At 39.6% G+C, this 19,504-nt stretch overlaps 1 protein-coding gene across 2 annotated transcripts in view; it reads right to left on the bottom strand.

The window, feature by feature from the left end:
• Window positions 1–6,947: 6,947 nt before the first annotated feature.
• Window positions 6,948–19,504, bottom strand: part of LOC134535758 (beta-1,3-galactosyltransferase 6-like) — a 50,964-nt gene continuing 38,407 nt past the window's right edge. Inside the window, exons 1-2 of one of the 2 annotated variants that reach the window (XR_010075698.1) lie at window positions 12,378–18,279; window positions 8,139–8,228 (exon numbers count right to left, since the gene is read on the bottom strand). Coding sequence is in view for 1 of the 2 variants with exons in the window: in XM_063374999.1 (XP_063231069.1) it covers window positions 7,940–8,228 (289 nt within the window). In the remaining variant the exon portion in view is untranslated. Of the gene's footprint in view, window positions 8,229–12,377; window positions 18,280–19,504 lie in introns of those variants that run through there. The other variant, XM_063374999.1, reaches the window with a different exon arrangement.

Genomic DNA, 19,504 nt, shown 5'->3' with positions numbered 1-19,504 from the left:
ACTCATCCGGCGAATGCTCGGACCTGCCCCACCTACATGCAGTTCATCGAGGAGCAGCTGCGTCGCCAGGGACCACAGCCTCGACCGCCGGGCCAGGACGCCTCTGCAGCACCTCTTCGGCAGCCCCGTGCTCCGCTTCAGTCCCAGCGCAGGCCGCACGAGGACATGTTCCCGCCACTCCCTCCGTTCTCTCTTCCGTCATACCCTGCTGCCGTTTCCTATGCGGGGCTGGTCGCCGGCCAACCTGCGGCGCGTTCCCCGTACCCGCCTTTGGCCCCGATCCCCCCTGCGCCCCAGCTCCCCTCTCTCTTTTGCTCTGTGCCTGGTCCACCTCCCGTTGACACTTCATCTGTCTTGTTGCGCGCTCCTCCTCCTGCTCCCACCACTGTTGCAGGTGTTTCGCCTTCCCCCGCTCCACCCAGCCTGGGATGGGCAGAATCTGCGGGCAACAGCAGATGCGATTGAAACCTTTCTGGGGGGTTGGACTGCCGAGCCCCGGTGTCTGGGTACCCAAAGGACTGAGAACGCCGTTGGCATGCCGGGGGCACCCGGGCCTAATAGGCTGTAAATGAATGTCCCCGTGGCCTAGTGGTCTAGGCCAGCGAGACCCGAGCCGTTGCTCCCTCACAGGCTTAACGCCGCAGCGGTCGAAGCAATCGGCCTCCGGGAGGCGCAGCGGGGATTAGATTTTCCCAGTGGTTGGCAGTGCCATCCAGCACACTGGTGCCAGCCAATGGACTGCTTTCGGTGGCAGACGTGTTTGATTTACCAGCCATGCCGGTGGTTATTGTGGCAACAGGCGCTGCCCCGCCCGTACCGCCTGAATTTGCACCACCCAACGCGGTTGGATTCTTGGGCTGGCTGTCATGGTTGGCTAACCATCGGAAAGAATCAAGAGAACTGAACGTGGCATTCCAGACAGCAGCGCTAGTGATGGCTGGCAACGTAATCGCCATAGACAACCCACACTATCACAAGCTCCCGATGCTCGCAGACATGAGTGCGGCAGGACACTACTTTATGCCCTATCCGCATGATTACAATCCACTACTGCGGTATCTGGTGGTGGACATGCCTCGTGACGAGACGCAAGAATTGCACGCTGAGCTAGTGCGGCAATTTCTGGCAAGGTCCATCCGCCAAAACCTCTTCACCGGTGCCCCTCGCTCCTTCCTCCCTTCCCTCCAGCGGCTCTCCCCCCTTTTGGTGTGGCTCCCTCCCTGCCATCCTCTCTTCCTGTACCTTCGGACTGCCCCCCAGCACCTGTCCTCCCTACTGTTTCCTCTCTGCCGCCAGCCGTGAGCCCCCTGCCTGTGTTCCCTGCCTCCGCTCCCTTTACTGTGTTCTTCGAGACATTCAATTGGCTCGCCCGGCTGAATCTCCTCCCATGGCTGCCGTTCTTTGCCGATGCCATCTTCCGCATCTCGCAGGCTCCGACCCCTCTTCTCCAGGCCGAACTATATTTCCAGTCCATTTTCCACTTCCTCCGGACTGTGCTCCCAGCAGCTTAAGTTGATCATCTGGAATGCCCGGGGCATTCGAGCGAAGCTGGGGGACTTCCGGCTCTACCTGTCCACTGAACGGCCTGCCCTTGTCCTCCTCACTGAAACATGGCTCAAGCCCGATCTCCCCTTCTCCGTGCCTGGGTACGTCATCTACCGTTGGGACCGGGACACTCGTGGGGGTGGTGTTTCTCTCCTCATCCTGTCTAGCATCCCGCACCATCAGCGCGCGCTGCCCCCCCTCCGCAACACCGAGGCGGTGGCGGTGCATCTCCATCTGACTCCTCATCCTCTCACTGTGTGCTCCGTCTATCTCCCTGAACATGGTCCCTTCCCGGCAGACGACTTGCGCGCTCTCTTCCATCTGGACGCGCGCGTGGTCGTGGGCGGGGATTTCAATTGCCGGCATCGCGCGTGGGGCTGTGTGTCCACGAGCAATCGGGGCACTCAGCTTCAGCGCCTCGTTCAGGGTTCCCCCCGTCTCGCCATTCACGCCCCCTCTTCATTCACATTCATTCCATGTCACGTCCGGCAGCGGTCGAGTGTCCTCGACCTCCTCCTTTCTGTTGGACAGGTGGCTGTGTCGGGGCTCGCGGCCCGGGCCGAGCTCACATCTGATCACACCCCTGTTGTTGGTTTCGTTCGTACCGATTCTCTCCCCTTCCATGGACCCCGCCCGTGGTTTGACTTCAGCCGTGCATATTGGGGTGCCTACCGGTCTCATCTGGATAGGCACCTCGATCTGCACTTCCATGTCGCTTCCCCGCAGCAGCTCGATGATTTACATAAAAATTGTTTCAAACAAACTATAGTGCATTTTTTCTGTTTCTTTTGGCTTGTTTTTCATTTTGTTATTTGCATATTTGAAGTGTATTTATGGTTTTTGATGCATTTGTCATTGCTGTATCATATAATTGTGCACTATGTGTTTTGTTTCATAACTTAAAACTGTCCCTCAGATGTCACTTGTAAATCCATTAACATGTCACATACTCTAATGTGTCAAGGTGTCCATTAACTGTCACAACTGTCCCCTTGCCTGTCACAAATGTCCCATTAACTGTCACAACTGTCCCCACTAGTTCTAATATGAACAATTATCATTTCATGAACATATAAATAACACAAATTTATTGCAGATGCATATATATAGCAGAAAAAATAGATTATTGTTTATACTTGAAAATGTAATGATTAATGAAATATTAGGGAAGTTAATGAAAGAATTTTTATTTTTATTGGTTTTCCATTAAAATAAAATTTTATTTTGCACAAAATTATGTCCCCAAATAAGTTCAGTAGTGACGCAATTATGCAATTCCTTCGCATTTAGAGAGGCAAAAGATTCCAAAAACAGGTTAAACAACGGAACGACTATTATCTCAGGGAAATTGAATATTTAGTAATTCTAAATAACGTGAGCATAAGCTTAGAAAAAATATTTGAATATTCAACTTTGGTGAGTATCAAAAGTTCAAGTTGACAGAGAATGATCCTTATTCATCATTGTCTTCATCTGCATTAACTTCAAGTGTTGTATCAGTAGATCCAACCAAGTGTAGGCCTTAAGTGTATACGAGCTCTAGGCAACAAACAATAACAGCTAGTTTTGACAAGCAAACCAAATTTCTTCATGGAGACAAGTGGCAAACAGACATTGTAAAGTTGATTGCCAAAATGATTTGTGTAGACGGGCAGCCACTTTATGTCACAGAAAATCGAGGTTTCAAGGAACTGGTGAACCATTTAGAACATCATTTTTCAATGCCTTCTCGTAAGAGTTTGGCAAATGAAGTCATTCCCCAGATGTACAACGATGTTCTGAATGAAGTTAAGGACAAATTGAGCATATAGGAATATGTTGCCTTAACTACAGATCTATGGACATCTGTATCCAATGATGATTATTTGAGCTTAACAAGTCATTATTTAGATGAAAATTTTATTTTGCATCACCTGTGTGTGGAAGTTGTGCCATTTCCTGAAGTAAGCCACACTGCTGAAAATATTTGTTCATTTATAACAGAGATGTTAGCAGATTGGCAACTTTCAGAATAAGTGGTGGCAATTCTGAGAGACAGTGGCCGTAACATAACAGCAGGTCTGGAGCAGTCTGCATTTGTTCATGTAGCATGTATGGCACATACACTGCAGCTGTGTTGAAGGATGGCTTATTTAGCCATAAAATTGTTACAAACTTGTTGCCTCAATGTAGAAGGCTTGTAGGGCACTTCAAGCACTCAGCACGTGCTACGAAGATATTAAAACAGTGCCAAATAACAGCTAGTGTACATCAACATAGGCATATCCAGGACGAGCCTACTCACTGGAATAGCATGTTGCACATGTTAAAAAGGCTACAGGAGCAGAAAAGGGCTATTTTGCTGACAAGTGGTGAGCTGAATTTACCAGAACTGACAGGCCAGCAGTGGACACTCCAAGTCAGCTCACCAAGTGTAACAGCTTCAGAGGTAAGTTGAAATGAAAATGGTTTGTCATACAAAGTCAAATGCCATAGGATGATGTAAGCCTAATTTTTTAAAATATATTTTTGCAGGTTATTCCATTAGTTCATGTCACAGAAAATGAGCTTCAGAAAGATGCACTAATTGGATCGCAACTACAAGGGGTGAAAAATGACATGTTGGCCTCACTGAGAATAAAATATACTGAAATGGAGGACAATAAAATACTGTCATCTGCAACTCTACTAAATCCCAGATTTAAAACCAACCCCTTTCGAAATGTACAAAAAGTGGAAATTGCAAAAACTTTATTGTTGTTTACAGCAAAGCAGCTTCTGAACACAACTGTAAGGAATGATACAATTTAAATTTTTTTTAGCAGTGAACATTAAAAACAACACAACTGTCCTAATTTTCTTCTGTTGTTTGTATTATATTTTTTCAGGACAGTAGTGAGACAGCTACAAATTAAATCTGCCCTCCAGCCAACCACTAATACAAGCAGCATGGACATGTGGCCTCAATATAGTGACCTGTTTAGCAAATCCTCCAAGGAAAAAGGACTGACGACATCATTGAAAATGAATTCAGTCTTTTTTTTTTTCTGAAAATACTTCACCAGCCAACGCAAACGTATTCGAATACTGGAAAAATTGCAAAACATTTCCAACTATGAGAATACTTGCTAGAAAGTACCTGTGTTTGCTACCTTCCACAGTATTTAGTGAAAGGCTTTTTAGCACGGCAGCATACATTTGTGATAAAAAAATAATAAAGAGTTTTAAAAAACTAAAAAACACGCTTTTATATAAAATCCAACTAAAAAATAGAAAATAAATTTTAATAAATTTAATTTAAAAATAGTGTAAAATAAAAAAAATGTATTTTATTTAAAAAACCGTGGGGTGCATGGTGTCAATAGTTATAATTATTTTACTGACAGATATGAGTAGAAGGATTATTATTTTGATATCATCTTAAAAAGCACCCCACGCTTTTTCTTTAAATAAAATACATTTTTTTTTATTTTACACTAATTTTAAATTAAAATTTATTTTCTATTTTTTAGTTGGATTTTATATAAAAGCGTGTTTTTTAGTTTTTTAAAACTCTTATTTATTTTTTACTTTTTAGTTTTGTTTTGTTTAATTTTTTTAAACTGTTAACGTATTTGTTCTAATCTACTATTAATTCCGTGATAACTATAAGTAACTGTAATTATTTTACTAATTATTAATGTGTAGAGCTGTATTGATAGTCAAATCTCGATTTTAGAAGCCATTCAAAAATTTTAAGGTTATCAATATATACAGTGAGACTTATGGTATAAGGTTATTGACGAACAAGTGATATCGACCAGTCTTACATACTGTACGAAATTAATGCTGTGAAGCAGGAAATGATGGGAGTTACGGATTAATTATTACGTGAAGCGTTCCACATTTACGTAACAGGAATTTTGGGAAGCACAAGGATTGAGAAAGGATGAGGAAAGGACCCGCTCAATGAGAGTGTATACAATATGTGAGAAAAATTCGGATAGACCGGACTGGGATTCGAACCCAGAGCCTTCCGATGACATGTCGACTGCTCTACCATCGGGCGCTCGATACAAAGCGCCCCACGCTTTTTTCACAATAATACTAGTATTTTTCATTCATTATTGTGTTAAGCTTATTTTAAAAATTATTTCCTCAATTTCTTCCAGGTAAAAATCCTTAAACTGCAAGTTTTGCTCTCTATCCAAATATGTTTTTGATATATCATCTGTCAAACTTATCCATATTTTCCATGTTTGATGTCTTTTATTTAATGAGTTACTGACCTTGGCATAGTTTGGAGTATTTGTAACTGCTTGGTGTAGATTTGCAGGTTGGTGTTCGAGTGGAATTTCAAAAATCTGCCCATCAGGTGTAGCTATTGAGGATATGCATATGGTGTTTGATTTCCCATCTGCTTTTGGTTTCACAGCAAAATCAAACCTCAATTTTTCCATGTTTTGTGAAATATTTGCATAAAATGTTGTTTTATAATAACGTTTCACTCTAGGTTAATTGGTAAAATGAAACAAAGGCGTAATTTTGTTTCTCTATTTAACGAAAGAAACATTTAAAGCCCTTATTTCAGGTTTCTTTTCTTCATATTTTTACAAATATAGATTATATTCTCTTCGAGAAAGTATATATTATTCACAATAATAATAACCCGCTCTCACTTTTCATTTAATTAAATGTCACAATATTTAGTAGGCTTTGTTTATATCGCGCCAAAGACAAACTGAAAGAAAAGAGTTCGCACATGAGCGAAATGGTTTTCTTTACATATACAGTATGTCCTTGTTTCATTTTACCAATTATATAAATTGACAAAAATCTTATTTTGCAAATTGATTAATGGAATAATCTTATCAAATTAGTGTATTGTCATCGGTCCTCGATAAATCTACAAAGTTTCAATGAAATCTGGCCGTTTAAAGTGGGTCAAAATCGCTCCCAAAGGAGTCGTTTACAAACATACAAACAAACATACAGGTGAAGCTATATAAAGCGTGTAAAAATGTAACCGCTTGGATCCTGATAGAGTCAAAATACTTGTTTTCTTAAACAAAAATCTTAAGTGAATCATTTCATTCAATTGAGCATGTTCATTTCCTATGTATTTGATATCGGAATAGACCATTTTATATAAAATACTACAGATGAGACAGCAAAATATTTTTTTCTTTTCTTAAAGATTGATTATTCTCACAACCAATGAGACAGGAACCGGAACCGGAGAAGAACCGAACCGAATTCCAAGAACCGAACTGGAACCGGAACCGAAAAAATTACAGAACCGACAAATCCCTATTTAATATGTTTTACAGACTAAACACCCACTGTTTAGGACACTGCATCTAACAACAGAATTTGCTGTCAAGCAAACAACATTGTCATGTCACAGTGGTGCTAAAGGATGCTAAAAGTTAACGCATAGTAGATACTGTCTATAGTACAAAACCTTATTTAATTTAAAATATATATAGTATTATAACACATATAACAAACTTCAGTTCTATAAATAATATTGCCTTGATATATCGTTTTACATCACCAACTGTTCCTAGACTGTAGTAGGGTCCGATACATGAGGAAATGTTGAACGAGAGAACATTGGGATAAAAGACTTGCATTGTACACATAAGAGCATCTTGAGTGGTTCTTCACCCTGTACAGCTGGCCTGTTAGGGCACACTTGTGCCAGTGCGGGAGCAACATCGGGATGGTGGTAAACTCCAGTTGTACACATAAGTGCACCTCCAGTGGTTCTTCACCCTGTACAGCTGGCCTGTTAGGGCACACTTGTGCCAGTGCGGGAGCAACATCGGGATGGCGGTAGACTCCAGGTGTACACATAAGTGCACCTCGAGTGGTTCTTCACCCTGTACAGCTGGCCTGTTAGGGCACACTTGTGCCAGTGCGGGAGCAACATCGGGATGGCGGTAGACTCCAGGTGTACACATAAGTTCACCTCGAGTGGTACTTCACCCTGTACAGCTGGCCTGTTAGGGCACACTTGTGCCAGTACGGGAGCAACATCGGAATGGCGGTAGACTCCAGGTGTACACATAAGTTCACCTCGAGTGGTTCTTCACCCTGTACAGCTGGCCTGTTAGGGCACACTTGTGCCAGTACGGGAGCAACATCGGAATGGCGGTAGACTCCAGGTGTACACATAAGTGCACCTCCAGTGGTTCTTCACCCTGTACAGCTGGCCTGTTAGGGCACACTTGTGCCAGTACGGGAGCAACATCGGAATGGCGGTAGACTCCAGGTGTACACATAAGTGCACCTCGAGTGGTTCTTCACCCTGTACAGCTGGCCTGTTAGGGCACACTTGTGCCAGTGCGGGAGCAACATCGGGATGGCGGTAGACTCCAGGTGTACACATAAGTTCACCTCGAGTGATTCTTCACCCTGTACAGCTGGCCTGTTAGGGCACACTTGTGCCAGTGCGGGAGCAACATCGGGATGGTGGTAGACTCCAGTTGTATATGTAAGAGTTTCTTGTGCGGTACTCGACAGTGCACAGCCGACCCGTGGACTGCAGTGTCGCGGCCATCTGCTGCATGTCAGCACTGCTGTGTTTGTGTGTCACCAGGTAGCTGTTGGAGCAGCCTCGAGACGTGGCCTCTGTGTCGAAGCGCGGGTCGTGGACTCGCTGAACTCCCTCTACGCTGCCGAGCCACGCACCCATGGACACATCCTCACTGATGTACAGGCTGCAACATACAACACATGTCTATCAGAGTTAACATGCTGTCTTTTGTCTTATGGTGCTTACAATAAATGTATGAAACTAAGCTTGAATAAAATGCACAGTTTTATATAATTTTTTGTTTCTTTAAAATTGAGTGCATGAAGGTATAAAAAAGTGTAAGTTTAGTTTTTGCCACAGTGAATTGAGTGTAAATATTTTACTAGAACATTAGAGCCTTAAGAATCAAAGCTTTTGAATATTTATGACAATTTAGTTGCTTCTAATCAAAATATAATTTTTCTTATAGAAACATGATTCAATAACTACAGTATTAATTTGTATTACTTTTTAACAACTAACACATATATAGAACTCACGCAGACCACGCACTAAGAATGATGGAAAAGAAAGCTTGCTATAAAAAACAAAGTCAAAATCATTCTGCCATCCCGAAAATATGATCACCAGGAATTAAAGCTATCTGTGTTAAAATCAAAACTGCAAAAACCAAGTTCTTAACACGTTTGGTAACATTTATACTCCTGCTCATACATCACCTGAAGCATACATTATATACTTTAAAAGTCCTGCAGACAAATTCGTGAATTATCAAGATGATATCCTAATAATGTGGCTGAAGTGGACTGGACTGTTAGGAAAACACTTAATATACTTCAAACGGGTATTAAATCCATTTCCCAGGCCAATTAAGGCCCAGTTCGGAATCACCCCAACACAATTACTGTCGGGCTCCAAATCATTCCCTTGACCTTTGTTTATCCAATTTTAAGGTTTGTAGGTACAGTCACAAAAGCATTTGATCTTTTAGTCAAATAAGACACAGCATCAAACTTGATTTACGATTCAAGAAGAAAATTGTCTACTCTGCATTCAGGAACGATTGTCAGGTGTAATGAATTGTGGTGATGCTGATACACTCTGCTCTCTACACTGGTGAACATCTCCTTGGAAAAACTTTCGGAGACTGGTGGATATTTTAGTTTCAAACACATAAACACATAATAAATGTCTCCACTGCATTCAGGAACGATATTCAGGTGTAATGAATTGTGGTGATGCTGATACACTCTGCTCTCTACACTGGTGGAACATAAATGTCTCCTTGGAAAAACTTTCGGAGACTGGTGGATCTTTTAGTTTCAAACACATAAATTACAAATGCAATTTCATCTATATCTGTGAATCTATTTATTTTACTTTTGTTACTGCAAACTCAGCCAAAAAAAAACATTAAAACAATTAACATGATAAAGAAGTTAGTTCCTTGACATACATAAATTGACTAATGCATTATTCATTAGCCATTACAATGGTTGCTAATACAAAAATTGGGTTAATATTGGTTCGTAGGGTCGACCCTTTGTAAATATATTACGAGATGACTTCCACCATAGTTAAAAATAAGAATAAACAATTAACAACAAGAATAAACAATCCCAGGATTATAATGATTGGCACGTTGTGTAATAGATCTCTAATTATCGCATTTTGGCACGCTGGAGGTCTAACGGAGAATTTGGAAATACATATGATTTTTGGAACTAGGTAGCTGAAGATGATATTTCACGCTGTAGTTGGACTACCAGGGCGCCAAAGCAGTCCTGGGTCCGAGGACAGGAAAAAAAATATGCGGTCGCCATGCTTGCTCCGGCTCTTGAACCCTGTCTGTGAACAAGCCAAATCCCACATGATTAGAACTAATTCACAGACAGTCATTAAACGGGCAAAAATGCTCACAAAAAAATTATGGTCGGGGAAGAGAGAGGTTGTCAAAACTCACCAAAACGGGGTGTAGTTCATAGCACTGAGAACATGTGCCCGCCGGGAGGTGAAAGACCGTCCCGATCAAGCGCGGTTGACGCGGGCGCACTCATCATTGATAGAAATTCGAATTTAGCAAAATATTTCTACATGGAACACAACTGACTAATTAAGGTCTAAAAAAAACTTAGGGAAAACATCCCTTTATGAGACGACTACATTCTCGTGTGACGGCAGAAGTGAAGTCTTGCTGTGGGCTGGCCGAGGATGTGAAGTGGTCAGTCTGATAGTGCGGTGCAAAGTCTCTGTGTGGCAGGAACGACTCTTAATTAAAACTTTCAAAAGAAAGGGGAAGCGGGGACTGAAAGGTTCCGAAGATTTCTGAGTGGGTGCTAAAAGAAACACTTCAGGGTGGCTACAGATACTCTGCCGAAAAATTCCCTGAAATTTCCAACTGTTAAAATACTTTGCTGTGACGTAACTTAAAAATTTCCCTTAGAATTTCTTTCAATGCAAATTGTATCCAAACAGTAAATTACCAACCTCATTTATTATATTGCACTTTAAATTAAATGAAAACATTACTCAAAAAAAGATCCTTTCTGATGTTATCAACCACTACATCATAGGTACAAAATTTGGTGCTCTACTTGAGTTAACAAATATCACTTTCATGAAATACATCAAATTTTGAAATGAAGTTCACACAGTCACACATATTATTCAAAAATATGTAATGAAAGCTATGATGGTTATATCAGTCATGTCTAAGGTTCTAAAATTTCCGGAAAAATTGAATTCAGGAAAAAAACCAGATAAAAAACAGATTTTTCCAAAAAATTGGAAAAATTGGAAAAAAATTATAAATTCAAACTTAACTTATTAAATATTATTAATTATTGAATCTACTTTTATTGTTATAAATATTTAAGTAGGCTATTATGTTTTTATTAAAGGAAATTTAGTAGTTTTGAGTTTTGTTTGTTGGCAGTTGGCCAAACTTCTTTATAAGACAATCACTTGTGAGAGTTGAGACATTGTTGTAAGTGTTGGGCCTACAGCAGCAAGATTGTTTACTTTCTGTTTGGAAATTAAAAGAGGTAAGTATATTACAGTATAAATTTGTATTTTTAATATTTTTAATTGATAATGATATATTTTGGAAACAAATTACAACAAGTTTGTCCCTCCTAAAACCAATTGTGACAGCTCTAACAAAGTCTGAATCAGACAGTGCACTTCTGTCTGAAGTTCCACATTTCATATCTGAGTTATGTAAAGAAGTAATATCTTCATCTGCAGCATCACCCTTGACGAAAAGCGAAGAAGCCAAAGTTGTGAAAGTACTGCAGAAACGCTAAGACTTCATTCTGAAGCCTATACACTGTGCTGCAAACTTGCTCGATCCAAGATACAAAGGAGTTATGCTAGATGATGATGAAGTGCTGTCCGCCATAGATTTCATCACCAAACTAACACCGAATCTTGGACTAGATGTAACTTCTTTATTATAAAATCTTGCTGAATTCAGGACATCAACAGGATTTTGGTCAAGAGATGCTATATGGAGCACAGAAAAACATGTTACACCAGTTATATGGTGACAGGGTTTGTGCACTACACAACCTCTATCTCACATGGCAGTGCGATTATTGTCCTTACCACCTTCAACTGCAGCCTGTGAACGAAATTGGTCTCAGTTTGCTGCAATTCATTCTAAAACTAGAAATTGCCTGACTGCAGATAAGGTACAGAAGCTAGTGTCCATCAGAAGCAACTTACAATTTAAAGAAAATACTCCTAGGCGGAGGTCTTTTCCTAATGTACATTGTCATTCGTCATGTGTCTGTCAACCAGAACATGTTGCAGATGGACAAAGTCAGGAGGAGGAATCAAACATTTCAGAGTCAGACTCAGAATTGGATCTAGAGATACAGCCACAGGTGATATAATGCCTAGGGCCTAACCTACCTACTGTCTTGAGTGCCTACTACAAGAATTGTATGTACATGTTCATTTATATATTCAGTCTTTTTAAAAGTGTACTTATAATATATTAAGAAACAATGCTGAGCACTATGTAACCATGTTGCTATAAATCATTTTCATTAATGTGAAAGTAAAGGGTTTTTATATCCATCTATTTATTTATGTAAATTTTTATTTTTTCCGATTTTTCCATAAAATTTGTGTACTGATGAAAAAAACCAAGTTTTCGGTGTTTTTTTCCCAATTTTTCATGGTTTTTTTCCGGCCTCAAGAACCCTAGTCATGTCACCAGTGTACAATTTGAAGACACATTTCAGTTTTTAGACGAGGTTCCTCAAACTTAAAAAAGAAATTTACCAGTTCATTTTAAACTAAAAAACCAACATAATATCACAGTTACTTTGTTAGGGCTTTGATTTCTTCTTCGATCAAAGAAGCTTGCTTTCGTGCTTCCTCCAACAACTTCTGTTTCTTAAACTCCAACTGTTTATCAATGGATGCAGCTCGTTTTTTTCCCACTTTAATTCTCTCTTCCTCATCTGCTTCTCTGGACTGCTTTTCCACTTCTTCAGAATAACGGGTTCTTGCATTTCTGGTAAAACGAAGTAACTTCTTGGTTATCTGTGTAGCTTTTCAATTCCACCTTCAGCTAGCACAACATCATATACCTGTCTTTGTGCTACAAGAGACATTTCCTTCTGATTTTCAATTATACATTCTCGATTTACCGAAAATCCTCTCTCCAAGCTACTGTTTCCATGAGACAAAATAAATACAATTTTTAAGACGGAAGTCAAATCTTGGTAATCACCAGTCTCAGGAATCATTTCAAGCCACAATCTGTCTAACCTATGATCTTTCACACAAAATGCCAACATTTATTCCCTGGAATTGGGAAGACTGAAAATACTCTTGAACTGACGATCTATGCGATCTGCGGTCATGCCAGAGATCCAGTTGTTTGCTACTAATATCTCCAAGAAACACCTCATTCGTTCATCACGCACTGCCTGTAGAACAGAAACTGCTGGATCTAAAAATGATATGGCTTTGGTCAACTTGAACTTCAGAGGTGAACGAACCAATAACTTACTGCAGATCTTTTGCAAACAAATTTGACAATATCGTTTAAACAATAGGATGTCTTTCTCAACCACATCATTTTATTCGCGAAGAGCTTTTCTTGTAGCATACCCAATATCCAAATTCTTTACAGGTTGCAAGTCATTCTTGTCTGAACATCAATGTCACACAACACTGACTTTGCAGCAATAACATCTGCTTTTAAAAATCTTGACATTAAAGAATGCAAAACACTATTTAAAGAACCATAAAGCAGTGGTGCTAGAGGCACATCATCCTGAAACTTGCGAAGGAAAGGTTCAATTTCACTTGCTAAAGAAACAAAGAAAGCAAGTTTAGCTGTCAACATTTTATCTTTAACAGATGATGCAACAGTCTTAGCCCAGTCAAATAGGACTAAAAATGTTGGTTTTGCTGCATTAAATCATGTAGTTCCAAAAGTTTCAGCAATGTGTAGAGGGAGGTCACGTGAACAACACCTAATAAAGTCCCACCGATTTCCGGGGCCGCCAGGGGGGGAGGGGAAGGTTAAAGGTCTTTTTTTTCCAGTTTTTTGCAGATATCTCGAAAACGGTGAGTCGCACAGAAAATATTATAGTTATCCAACTTAAAGCTTATTAAATTACATATATATTGGTATATCATGTTTATCTCTATGTATTACTGTCTCGGAGCAATGAGCAGGCGAAAATGAAAAATATTCTGAAAAATTTTGTAGTGCCTCACGTTTTTCGTCAAAGTTTCCCACACAGTTATTTTCCATTCAATGTTACAGGAAATTCGTTTGAAAATAAGTTGTAGAACATTAAATTCCCTTCAATAATATGTAGCATTAACTAAATTATCTACAAGCAGTGAAAAGTTAGAGCGTTTTGAAGTTTAGAGGTAGATTTCGAGATTCCGCTACTTAACTGTTCATTTTTTAATTTCCGTTTTCAAGGGCTTTAACTCTCGTGAGCATGGGAAATCGTTGCTTCAAGCTATGATGATCCATTGCTCGGCAAGGTGGAAATGATACTTTGTGGGTTTCATATGCTTATGTCCTTTTTGGGGTGCATTGGTCAAACAATGGCGGGGAGTGGGCTGAAGGGACTGTTGTGCTGTGTTTTCGCTCCTAACTTGGTTGACAAAATTTTGAGTGGAAAGACTTACAGCAAAGCTGTGAGAGGACATTTACTGGTGCAGACAGCTTTGTCTCATCATTTTAGAAGGTTCATGTATTACATCATATGACAAGCAAGAACTATTGACCTTATTTAAAACCTCGGAAGAAATAACTTCAGTAAAAATCAAAATAAATGCCTCCCTTGCCAGCGTTCAACAGAAATTGAGCAATGAGCTGTTACATTTGAAAGATGCTGGGCCAACATCAGCTTTATGGGTGCAGTTCTTTGAAATGGTGGTGGTGTTGAAAAAGTTCATTGCAGCACAGCGGACTGGTAATTGGGAAGGCCACTTGACATGCGCCCAACAGATGATTCCATTCTTCCATACCAGTGGGCATTTTCATTATGCGAAATGTACACATCTCTATGTTCAGGACATGATTGGACTAACAACTCGCTACCCTGAAGTTAAAGAGGATTTCATAGATCGTGGATATTTCACTGTAAACAGAACTGATACACCAATGGCTGGAGTGTGGTCTGATTTGGCAATTGAAGTGACACTGATGCGTGACATGAAAAGTGAAGGGGGACTAACACGAGGGAGAGGCATTAGTGATTCTGTGTTGGCGAAATGGGTTGGAGGAGCATGCACAGCTACAGCCATATGTTCTTCACTAGAGCAGTTTGCCGGAATCCATTCTATGAATGGAGAACAGCATGTTGACTTTCGAGCATCACGAATAAGCAGAGATGACCAAGACAGAAGGAAGCTTGCACAGTGGTTGGCTGATCACCCTGCTTTGCTGAACGTGATTATTTGATGTCCCTTTCAACTGGAGTAATATAACCATCAACATCAACTGTTACCAAGCATTGGAAATTGGAACCCGTACAATGAAAACTTTTTTTTGGAATGAACTTTGCAGAAATTAAGCAATGTAGTAGTCCATTTGGCTGCTATGAACAACACTGTCAAACTGGACAACGAAGTAATGGTGGTCGAGCCTTTAATGATTTTCCGAAGAACCATAGTTTCAAAGAAAAATGAAGGGGATGTAGAAGAGCTGTTGAAGTGTGAGCCCCATACCCTATGACTCTTTTTGATGAAGGGATCATGAGAAAAACGAAAACGTCAGCTCTCTACGATACCTTACCTTCATGCAATCAAAGAGTACACATTAAAAACACTTTCACAGTATCGATGGTGGCTTCCTCCTTCATAGAGTTAAGTGGAACAACAACACCAAGTTCGCATCCATCTGCGATCAATATGTGTCTTACATCAATCATTACGGCTGCAACTATGCTGTGGTTTTCGAAGGTTAAAAAGACACCAATTCCACGAAAAGAGCTGAACAGTATAGGAGAGCATCATGTAAAACATTAGTGGACATAGACTTTGATGAGAGCATGGTGGCTACTGTTCAGCAGGAAAACTTTCTTTCCAACGAAAGGAATAAAACAAAGCTGATTAGTATGTTAGCACAGGCTTTGGGTGCAAAAGGCATACAGTTCACCATAGCCAAAGGAGATGCCGACTGCAGCATTGTCAGGTGTGGATTAGAAAATAACTCTCATTCAACTGTGGTAGTAGTTGGCGAGGACGTAGGCCTGCTTGTCTTACTCGTGGCACTCACACCACCAGACATGAATGCGTTTTTCATGAAGCCTGGACGAGGTAACACAGAAGACAGGCTGTACTACTCCCAACAACTTCAGGCCTTGCCATTCAGCCAGTACATTCTCTTTATCCATGGCTTCACTGGATGTGATACCACTTTGCAATTTATGGGAAAAGTAAAGCAGCCATAGTCAAATGTTTTCAGCGGTATCCCAACGAAACAAAAAACATCGCTGATGTGCTTTACTACTCCACATCCACTCCAGGAGACATTGCTGAAGCTGGGGAACAATGTTCCTACTGTTGTATCAGGCCCCACCCCATGAGCATGACCTCAATCATCATAGGGTACATTTCATTTTTGTGTTGCATGTAATAACTTAGTTGAAGCATGCTGTTTGATGAAAAAATGTAGTTATATTTTGTTATATTCACGGGTACATGTGCTTCGTCAAATCGTCAGCCAAGATGAAAGCAAACTTGTCTTCATTGCTGCCTACAAAAGATGCTGCTCTACATCACTCGTGCAGAGTGTTCCTACCGGTCCAACAGTGGTTTGGAAATGAATCCCTCGACCCTGAATGTTGGGGTTGGACAAGAGAAGATAGGGGATATCTTACTCCTATTAAGACCAAGGCCCCTATTGCACCACAGGTTGGAAAGCCGGTATACACAGCTCACCTGTATGTGGTAATTGCCACGGTGCTTGCACTAACTGTCCTCCCATTCAAGAGGAGTAGGAACAGCTGGAAACGTTTGATAGGATGGAAGGGTGATCGGGAATTAAGTTGTGTAAACCTATATTTTTACTTTTGCATGTTTAACTACTTAAAGTATTTAGGGTATTACTTAATAAAGATCGCAGACTTTCGCCGTTATCTGCATATGCTTGGCTTCTGGGTGTAGACCATGTGAGGAGATTGTCTTGCGACGTTTCGGCAATGACTGCCGAAATATCGCAAGACAATCTCCTGACACGGCCTACACCAAGAAGCCAAGAAAATACAAATTATTACATATTTTTATCTCCACCAGTGGTTACTTTTTTATACTAAAATTATGGTGCCTTGGTATATAGGTTACGACATGCTTTTACAGTGTATAGCGATGATTAGGGACACGAGTTGGAACCCACGATAAATATGTGCAATATGTACATGCAAATATGGACAAAATGTGCTATGAATAGTGTTTGATACTTAACTAATTACCATTTTGCAACTATGGTGGGAAAAATTACATTTTATATAAATAAAATATGTTTACATTTATATATGAATATATCATAAAAATATGTAATACTATATCATATATTCATATTATATAATTTATACATTTATTCATATATATTTTTTTTACTTGTTTTGGAAATAAAAAAACTATTTTTGTTCACATGAACAATAAATAACATGTTCCGGAGAGTTAAAGCCCTAGAAAACGGAAATTAAAAAATGAACAGTTAAGTAGCTGAATCTCGAAATCTACCCCTCAACTTCAAAATGCTCAACTTTTCACTGCTTGTAGATAATTTAGTAAATGCTACATATTATTGAAGGGAATGTTCTACAACTTATTAACAAACGAATTTCCTGTAACATCGAATGGAAAATAACTGTGTGGGAAACTTTGACGAAAAACGTGAGGCGCTACAAAATTTTCAAATATTTTTCATTTTTGCCTGCTCATTGCTTTGAGACGGTAACACATAGAGATAAACATGATATACCAATATGCAGTTAATTAAAAAAACTTTAAGTTGGATAACTATAATATTTTCTGTGCCACTCACCGTTTGAGATATCCGCAAAAAACTGAAAAAAAAAGGACCTATAAACCCCCCCCCCCCCCCCCCCACCTGGCGGCACTGGAAATCGGTGGGACTTTATTAGGTGTTGTTCACGTGATCACCCTCTATACATTGCTGAAACTTTTGGAACTACACGATTTAATGCAGGAAAAAAAACTAATTTGACTGGGCTATCTGAAAGCTTTGGCAACTTGGTACTTTCTTTAACTTTGTGGCTTCTGTCACATACTTCTGCACGTTGGGGAGGATTTCTGCTGCTCTCTCTGCAACCTGGACATTTTTAAGCCACCGAACCGAACAGAATTTCTTGGGTATACCAAAGAATCAGTGAAAGGAATGTAATCAGCTCTACGTGCTGGGACATTCTTAAACAAATAATAAAGAGCTCTCAAAAATTCAATAATCTTCCATTCGGTCACATTTACAGCAGCTTTAAAGGCACAATGAAGTGTGTGCAAGCCACAACTTCCAACATCTTTCAAATTAACATCTGCACTTTTGAGTTCACGCAAAATTTTTTTGTTTACATTTGGTCTATCCATTGACACTTGTAATATGTTAATCTGTTTTAACTCGAGAGAGCACTACTGAACGGTGTCAACAAATCAATTGATGTAGCATGACCTAAGAATGCAGAGTTCAAATACCGAGTCGATACTCAATTTAGCTTATTGTTCCAAAACCGTACCGTAACATCCATCTGTCCCTTTTCAGCAACCTTGTTTAAGGACTCGTCAAATCCTACAACTATCTGTGGATTTTTCAAGCACAAATCTACAAGTTCATCGTGAAAGTATGGAGCAATTCCATGCAAAATAGTCTACCCAATTTTCGCTCATCCTAGCTGCATCTTCTGGACAATGTCACTATAAGGAAACATTAATTTAAAGAGATCCACACATTTTCCAGAAGCACGCATGGAAGTGTGCATCGTTAGTCTGAATACACCAATATACTTCAGACTTTTGACATTCTCCTGAAGAATGAAACTGTTCAATAGGGAAACATTTTCTTTATGCAAATTTGAACTCAAAACCTGAAACAAAACCAGGTGTAACTTACTTACTGTCGGGTCATTCCATGTCAAATCAACAACAAAAAAAATACTGTTTTCAACCCTACCTTCTCAGATTTGTCTGAATTTTGGTATGGTGGTAGCCCTAGTAAATACTAACATAGAGCAATTTTTATTTTATTATTATCCCTTCCAGTTTTTGAGTTGTACAGTTCCAAACATGGTCAAAATTCGGGGTTTTTTGCTCGCAATCAAATGTTGATTTATTTATAGGTTGAGTTCTAATAAAGCTGTAACAGTAAAATAAGCTCATTTTTGAGCTTATTTGCTGGGCTCAAATTTAATATACAACATAAAAACAGTAAAAAAAATTCACTTTTCAAAAACTTTTTAAAAATTGTATTTACTGGTTTTTGAAAAACTGTACTTTTAAAATTCTGGAAAAAATATGTTAAAGAACAACATACTGACTATGAATGCTGAAAGTTTTATTATGGGATGCCAATGGGATCATATTAAAATACAATTTTATGTAGAAGAGTGGCTATTTTTATCATAGGAATTCACTGCTTATTTTGTTCTTATTCTACTCTCCCTGTAGTTATAGGGTAAATAAGATTAAAGTTTTTTTTTTTTTTTTTACTGCAAATCAGCTGAAATTATCAAGGTTTCTTTGTTTCCCTCCAATTCTCAAGTTTTTCCTCTAATTCCTGACATAACCTATAAAAGTTACTTAGTTTGTAGAGTGAAGTGGCAAATGGTTAAATTGTTTAGGATTCTTCATTGAATTTTATTAGTGATTCTTACAACCTAAAGTGTGACCTTTAGTTTAAAATAAATATGTTTTAGTTCAGATGTGATGACAATATACTATATGTAGCAATTGGTAGGC

Source organism: Bacillus rossius, chromosome 10 (assembly GCF_032445375.1).
Source record: "Bacillus rossius redtenbacheri isolate Brsri chromosome 10, Brsri_v3, whole genome shotgun sequence".
NCBI classification, from domain to species: Eukaryota; Metazoa; Arthropoda; class Insecta; order Phasmatodea; family Bacillidae; genus Bacillus; species Bacillus rossius.
Note: the sequence above shows the minus strand (reverse complement) of the source record. Positions and strands in the feature narration are given on the sequence as shown.